The 8,062-nt window shown below is 49.8% G+C and overlaps 1 protein-coding gene across 4 annotated transcripts in view; it reads left to right on the top strand.

Moving 5' to 3' along the window:
* Positions 1-8,062, top strand: part of Myo16 (myosin XVI) — a 474,821-nt gene that overhangs the window by 284,312 nt on the left and 182,447 nt on the right. For all 4 annotated transcript variants that reach the window (XM_026788802.1, XM_026788803.1, XM_026788804.1 and 1 more), the window contains exons 17-20: positions 1,947-2,058; positions 4,539-4,656; positions 5,544-5,615; positions 7,773-7,914. In XM_026788802.1, the coding sequence (XP_026644603.1) occupies positions 1,947-2,058; positions 4,539-4,656; positions 5,544-5,615; positions 7,773-7,914 (444 nt within the window). The remainder of the gene's footprint in view (positions 1-1,946; positions 2,059-4,538; positions 4,657-5,543; positions 5,616-7,772; positions 7,915-8,062) is intronic.

The following is an 8,062-nucleotide window of genomic DNA, read 5'->3' as shown; positions in this document are numbered from 1 at the left end:
TATCTATCTATCTATCTATCTATCTATCTATCATCTATCCTTTACCATCTACCAATATACTTGTATCTATCTATCTATCTATCTATCTATCTATCATCTATCTATCTATCTATCTATTATCTATCTATCCATCCATCTACTTACATACATGTTATCTCTGCTTATCTGTCATCCATCTGACTACCTATATACCTAGTGTCTCCATCTGCCCATACAACCTTCTCCCTTCCAGGCCCCTTTCTGGCATCTTCATGCATGTATAGGCTGTACACTAAGCTTTTTCACTCGTTCATGTTCTTATAATTTTCCCAGTAATCTTCCTTGTGCCTTCAGAAATTGTATGTTTTCTCTCATGTGCAGAATCGATGGAGAAAAGATAGTCTTATCTGTCCACAGTGCCCTGTTTTGTGAACTTGTCTACTTAAGTGGTTTCAGGGTTCTGCACAGGGAAGGTTTCCAGGTCTTGCTGTTTTTGAGTTCTAGATTCTTAAAGCTGTTCGGTGTACATTTGACATGACTGATACAAACATGAGGCTTTCTCACTAAAGATATCACCCCCTTGATATTATATCTGGTGATGTCAATTCACCATTCCAAGGACACTGACCAGGTCCAAAACAACGTGCTTGTTCCTCTTACTAAGCATCCCTTACCCAGCCCAGTCTACCCCCCTACCCCAGCCCCTCCCCTGCCCAGCCCAGTCTATCCCTCTACCTCAGCCTTTCCCCTGCCCAGCCCAGCCCAGTCTACCCCCTCTACCTCAGCCCCTCCCCTGCCAACTCAGTCTACCCCTCTACCTCAGCCCCTCCCCTGCCCAGCCCAGTCTACCCCTCTATCTCAGCCCCTCCCCTGCCCAGCTCAGTCTACCCCCTCTACCTCAGCCCCTCCCCTGCCAACTCAGTCTACCTACTCTGACCCTGCCCTTCCCCTGCCTTGGCCTCCCCTGACAGCTGTACGGATGCTGCCTGCCTTAGTCACTTTATCTCTTTGCAGGGGGTCTTCCTCTGGAGGTTCAGGTCACTCTTGAACACCTGACCTGACACCTCTCTTCTGCTTCTAGCTCCCTCCCCCAAGAGTTCTTGTCACTTGCCAAACATAACTAGAACTCTTTCACAAGGCACTCAGCCCTAGCTCTTCCTCCTTCCCTGGCAACCTTTGCTTTTCTCACTCTGGGCTCTCATTCTGCTGACCCGTGTACCTGTGCACACCATGTGTGACTAACCTTGTGTCACTTCATGTGTGCCACTGCGTGTTCTCGGGACATGGGCATTGCAAACTAGGCCTGTTCTCACTTATGCGCCGGTTCTCAGAATGGAGCCTTACTCCTCCTTGGCTTTTCCTCCTGGTGCCTGCTGGCTTCACTTAGGGGCATCTTACGCCCACAGCTCAGGCCAGTTGCTCCGACTCCATGCTGGGTTGGAGGAGCTCTCCTCTTGTCTCTGACCCAGGTACCTAATTTGTTCCTGTCGAGTTTCCTGGAGGAGGCCTTTGTCTTTGAGTCCTCAGCTTCTTTGATTTGCCTGCCTTTGGCAATCGATGCCTCTGTGTTTGTCAAGCAAAGGAAATTAATCAGCAACCTTAAAATTAAATGCTGCTGGCAAGCAGGGATAATACATTAGTATACATTAAGCATCCTTCATGCAAATGGGAGTTGCGTTGCCAGTTCTGGCACCTGCCAACTTCCTATATGAAGTTCACAGTTGGTGACCATCTCCACTCACCAAAAAGGGTTCAGGTAAGGTGAGCCCACACCGGCAGTGGGATTACGGTTTGGTACAAGAATCACTGTCTTTCCTGAAACATCATGTACTCCTGTGTAGCTTTGTAAACACCTGGGGACACAGCGTCCAGGTGATTTCCATTAGAACAGACACCAGGTGTGGATGAGGTCACCTTTCCCTGCTACCATTTGGCTCCAAGCCATAATGTCATGTTTATCTTCTCAGGTATATGAACCAAGGCTCGCAGGAAGACGTCTCCACAGCCGAGCGCTCCCTGAACAAGGAGAGACTTGTGGTTCTGAAACATGCTCTGAATGTGATTGGCTTCAGCAGCCTGGTGAGTCTCCTCACTGGGGATTGCACACAGAAAGACAGCGTCCACCAGTTTGTAAAGATTCGCTCAGCCCGAACCATTTCCTGAGCCTCAATAGAGCCCATTGGTTGTTGCCAGCCCCGACAGTGTCCAGCAGAGAACAGGCCTCCATCTGGCTTCCTGGGACCTCCTGTTCAGTCAGGATAGGAGACAAACAAGGACAGAAGAGCAGCAGGCTCCAGGAAGGCAGACACTAGAGAACTCACAGCAACAAGAAGTAAATGCTAGTTCCTTTTCTTTCCTTTTTGAATTTAGTTTTATGTGTGTGGGTGTTTTGCTTGCATGCAGTGCCCGTGGAGGACAGAAGAGGGCATTAGATCTCTTAGAACAGTAGCTACATACAGTTCCAAGCTGCCTTGTGGGTGCTAGGAACCAAACCCAGGTCCTCTGCAAGAGAACTCAGTACTCCGAGCCACGGAGCCATCTCTCCCAGCCCCGCCATCTGGAGTAGAAATAGAAAAACCCTTTCACATGTGTATCTAGAACAGACCACATCACCATGTTGGCTGACTCGTGAGGAACCTGGCCAGTCTGAAGAAACTATGTACCGTTAAATGGTCACCCTGCAAACTACCATAACTCACTCACGTATCTTCTCTGGGAAGCTAGAAAATGTGTGGAAAGTTTTAGCCCACGGTGATGCCACAGCAATTTCCAAGACAACTGGAAGGCCCGTGGCCCACACCAGACTGTTAGCTCTGTCTGGATATTGGTCACTTAGCATGCGGCTAATGAGACTGAGGGAATTATTTTTTCCTATCTTAAAATATTAATTTAAATTTAAATAGCCTTGTGGTTAGAGGGTATTCCTCTGAACAGGGCTGGTCCTGAGATTAGACATGAATGGTTGATCCCATGGAGGATGCTCTTGGGAGCCATTTCTGTTTTCGTGATGTGTGATCTCCTCTGCCCTCTCAATATGGAAGTATTTGGGGTGGTGGCCAAGTCCTCGGGAACAATTAACAAGAGGTCATGAGGCACCATGACTTGCCCACAGCTCTTGCACTCAAACGTGGTCTGAAGTACGAACTCCTTGATTTTTCAGAAGGCTGTGTCGCCCTTGCCCACAGGGTTCGCTAGCAGGGGCAGAAGGGCAGGCGGAAGCATACAGGAAAGCCAGACAGATGACTGGCCCTCGGGAATCACAGAGACAGTGTGCTTGGCAGGACCCGGTGCCTCTCAGAGCCTGGAGTTCTAGGAATGAGAGGCAGTCTGATGGTGTCTCGGTCTTTTTGGTCCAATTGTCCAATGTTTACATTTTGTTCTTTTCTTGGCTTCACCCACTTGCATGCTCTATATCTGCCCTGGCTTCTGTGATGTCTGTTTTCTTATTCCCCATCCCCACGGGGAGCTTCTAGACCCCCTAGGGAACAGGACACAGACAGGGACAGGAGACCATTTTACCAAAATACCATTCGCTTGGAAACATAGCTTTGAAATTCCACACTGGATCCCCAAAGGGTAGGACAAGCAAAATACACCTGCTGACTGGCATTGCTGATGCACAGACCTGATGCCCATCCCTTTATCTAAGCCTTTCAAGTGGCGTGAGGGCAAAAAACCACTCCACTTTGGAGTGGTGGCCTCCGCTGTGACAAAGAACAGTGCGTATGGGCAGGTGAGGCCTATCGAACAAAATCTGCAAAGGATTGTGGGTCTCAGAGACTGGCTCACCTCTGCACCCCGTTCCTAACAGTAGGCAAGCTGGCTAGGCCACGACTTCCCACAGGCAGAGGCAGGATCCCATGGCTCCGGCTCCCATAGGGAGATATTCCTGATTCAAATCCGCCACAGTCCTCTGTGGGTTGTAGTGAATTTTCATAGCTCTGCCTCCCTCCCTGAATCATAAAGCCCCTGAGAGCAACACAGATCCTCCTTGCCTGTATGTCCAGAGGTGCCCACCTTGCAGAACACTAAAGGGAGATTTATGCACGTTATTGAAGAGGTGGACTTGTGTTGCGCCATCTAAGAAGCAGGGGCAGAGTTCAGAGGGAAACGCTGCGGCCTGCCGTAATTGTGGCATGCTCCCCCTGGGCATCACTGGAGATGGATGTCTCCAGGCCCTCTTGCTCTAAAGATGGGAAGATGACAATCCCCTATGCCAGGACTTACTCCTCTGTACAGTCCCAGGAGCCCTGTTCCTCCTCCCCTGCTTCCTACACCTCCTGTGCAAGAGGAGCTTGGGACAGCAGGGGTGTTTCCGGTCACTGCTTGGACAAGGATCACTAATTTTTTTTTTTTTTGGAATGATGATTACCCATAACCCACAGATTACTATCAGACCAGCAGCATCCATTTAAGGGCAAAGCACACTGAGTGGAGATTTGATTCTGAGCCCGCATCAGCGGTTTCTCTGGAGCGTTGTGGGTCTGAAGAGTGGAGAGCCCACTGCGGGAGTGCTCATGGGCTCTGAGCAATTCTGTCTGTTCTCTGTAAACACCTAGGAGGTGGAGAACCTGTTTGTTATCCTAGCGGCGATATTGCACCTCGGAGACGTTCAGTTCACGGCGCTGACCGAAGCGGACTCAGCCTTTGTCTCTGACCTCCAGCTTCTGGAACAAGGTCAGTGGAGCACCACCTTGGTGAGAATGTCGTTGGTGTGCAGGTTCACAGAATGGCCAGTAGATGGAGACACAGTACAAAAAAGCCAGCTTGGAAAAAAAAATCACTTCCTAGGGCTGAAGTCAAGGGGGGAGGGGAGAACCTCTTTCTTTTCTCTAAAGAAAAGAGCTCAGGGGATAACAGATAAATGAGCGTTCACATCCTTTCTTTGCACTGGGCATCAGCATAGACTTCAGTTCATGTGATATCATTTCATCTAAGTAGTCTTTGCCCCCAACCACTGTAGTATTTGGAGACCAGGTCATCAAACATTATAAACACCATTGCTTCCAGTTAAATGCCTTGTTTAAAATCTCTCTCTTGGCTGGGAGATGGTGGTGCATACTTTTAATCTTAGTACTTCGAAGGCAGAGGAAGGCAGATCTCTGTGAGTTCGAGGCCAGACTGATCTATAATAGCTAGTTCCAGGACAGGCCCCAAAGCTACAGTGTAACCCTGTCTTGAAAAATCTTTCTCTTCTTTGCTATTGCCTTTCTAGCCGCACCTACTTTTTGCTTTTTGAAAATACCCTTAAGCCACATGTTTTCAACAAACCGCCTATTTCACCTCTTTCAAAATTATTCAGTAAGACATTTGGAAAAAATAGTCCAGCCCTGTGAGGGCTGAAGACGCAAAATGTGTCACGATGGGATCCAGAAAGAGGGGGATTCCTTTTGTGTTTGGAACGCTGAGGAGTTTCTGTAGATGCGCTTGACCCCAGAAGTAGCAGCCACTTTCCGTCCTTTGAGTGTCTCTGCATGAAGCATGCACGTGATGAACTAAAGTGTAGTGTTCCTGATATCAACGTACACAGTGACTTCACACTTACAGCCTGCTTTTGATTTCAGTGGCCGGCATGTTGCAAGTATCCACCGATGAGCTGGCATCCGCCTTAACAACTGATATTCAGTATTTTAAAGGTAAATCTGCCTTTTACCTTTGTACAGTTCCTGGGCTTCTTTCAAGTAGGGAAATTAAAAAAAAAAAAGCATCTGTCTCAACACGGGGAAACTGTTTGCATGGATCGAGTGTCAACGGAGAGAGTGTTACAAGCCTGTTTGGTCCCTTTTTACTGTATGGGAACACAGCTATGCTCCTGGGAGGCCTTTCTGATTAACTAGCCCCCTTCCTAATCAACCTGTCAATTCAGAAAAACAAAGCCATCAATCTAAGAGGATTTATTCTCGTAAAACAAGGACCTTTGGTGGGGGTAGGGCAGCTTTCTCTCGCCTTTTCCGCTCACAATGGGAGCTGTCATTTATGGGTGTTTATGGGTGGGTGGCACAGTGCCAGCTGTTCCGCATGTTGGCAGTTTTGATCTCACAAATGGTCACGAGGTGGGCACAACTGCATCTCTCCTCAGAGAGGAAAGCATTCAGATAAAAAGGGGTTAATCACTGTGGTGCCAGGCCGAAGGCAAGAGGCTGTCTCCCTTTACAGGCCTGCTTCCAACCCTCTCTACATGTCTAATCCCTGTGTGGTGTGTGGCCCTGCTGGGTGCACAGGGAGACTGGATCTCCTAGGTGTGTGTATCAGTTATCCATCACAAATTCACGATTGACGCTCTTCTTCCACCTTCCTCTCGAGAGCTGGGAGGGCTTGCCTCGACGACTCTTGTGCTCTGTAAGCTCACCTGCTACCCAGTGAGTCTGTCCTGCCCGCCTCCCTCAGACCCTGACTTACACTGAACTCACCTGCTACCCTGTGGGCTCACCTGCAGGTATCTTGTTGCTTGACTTAGGACCTCTGCCTCTTAGATTCCCCTCCACACTTCTCACGATCCACCCAGCTGCTCACCAGGTCTAGCTGGCTCCCCTTCCCCCTCTCTTCCTTCTCCACAGAGTAGATTGGATCCCTGTGACCCCATAAATACTTCCCATTCTCATTGCTCTCATCTCTCGACCTGCACCGTGATAGCAACCTCTGCCGATGTTTTCAGCGGGACATTGCTCATCCCCCTCATTCTGTGGGGATGACAGAATGGAATGTTAATGTGCTTTCACTTGTGGCTGACAGTCTTTCAAAGATAGCTTCTCCCTCAGCTCCTCCCTGGAGGGTGGGCTTCCAGGTCCCCACTCACGGTCATTCCTAGCCATTCTCCATCCACACATCCTCACCCAGCCACATAGTGCACGGTGATGTTCTGCAGAGGCAGGACCCTGTGCTGTGTGCCTCTGAACACATGTTAAACTCCCTTGTCCCTTAGTGTGCCACTGTCTGGTTTTCTCCGCTCACACCACCCTCCCTCCCTCACCTTCCCACCCTGTAGGTCACTCTTCAGATCTGAGGTGGTACTGGTACCGTCTCCTAGAAGGCGGCACTTGTTTCTCTGCCTTGTGCTCTTCCACACCCATGACCTTGTCCTTGCCCTCTCAAGGCAGCGCAGTTCTAAATCATCTCAGTGGCTGCTCCGTTCTCTTCCAGACTAGAGGGACTCTCCTGTCCCTGCCACTTGCTGAGCAGGAGATTTAAAGATGCCAAAGCCACAGGCAAGAACCCTAACCCCCATTCCCGTGCTGCGCTGTCTCCCACAGAAGTATCACATCAGCTGTGTCTGTACCCCAGGCCACCCAACTCTCTTCCCTGGGTCCCCGGTCCCCTCACTGGCCTTTTCACTATGGACGCTCTCCTCTCCCGCGATGTCCATCACTCCTTTTGAGAGTGGCGGATGCTTCCTCCTGAAGTCTTGTCTCTTAGCTCCGCAGGTTCATTTGGATTGATTTTACCATCACTTTCCAGACAGACAAGTGTTCAAATGTCCCGGGGCTGGTTCAGTGCCCAGCCGGAGGGCTGTTATTAAACACTCACAGGCAGGACCCTGAGTTAGCGCTCTAACTGCAAGGAAATGGCTCAGCCGTGGAGAGGTGAACAGGGTGCTCAGAAGTTGTAGTCAGTAGAGGCACCCGGCACTCCTTAGATGGCATCATGTGTGTAACTGACAGGTGCTTCCAGCGTCCCTTTCAACATTTTCGGATGTGTGTGGATGTCACGGGGAATGATGGGACATACACCATGCTGTTGGCTTCTAATGAGGAGACCACTTGTCCTCACACCTCCTCTTCCTCCTACCAATCCAGGAGACGTGGTAATACGCCGGCATACTACACAGATGGCTGCATTTTACCGGGATCTCTTGGCCAAGTCGCTGTATGGCCGTCTGTTTGGTTTTCTGGTAAACGCCGTGAACTGCTGCCTCCAGAATCAAGATGACTATAAAAGGTAGGAGCTGTAGATGCTGTGCCTGTATTACCCTGTCACACACAGCTCCAGGGCTGTGGACCCACTGACCCCAGTGTCACCCAGCCAGTCACACACAACTCAGGGACTGTGGATGTTGGCCCCTGGGTTATCCATCCACAAGGTGCTC

The sequence above is a fragment of the Microtus ochrogaster genome, unplaced genomic scaffold (genome assembly GCF_000317375.1).
Source record: "Microtus ochrogaster isolate Prairie Vole_2 unplaced genomic scaffold, MicOch1.0 UNK7, whole genome shotgun sequence".
In the NCBI taxonomy this organism is placed as follows: domain Eukaryota; kingdom Metazoa; phylum Chordata; class Mammalia; order Rodentia; family Cricetidae; genus Microtus; species Microtus ochrogaster.
The sequence above is the reverse complement of the archived record's forward strand: the minus strand, read 5'-3'. Positions and strand labels throughout refer to the sequence as shown.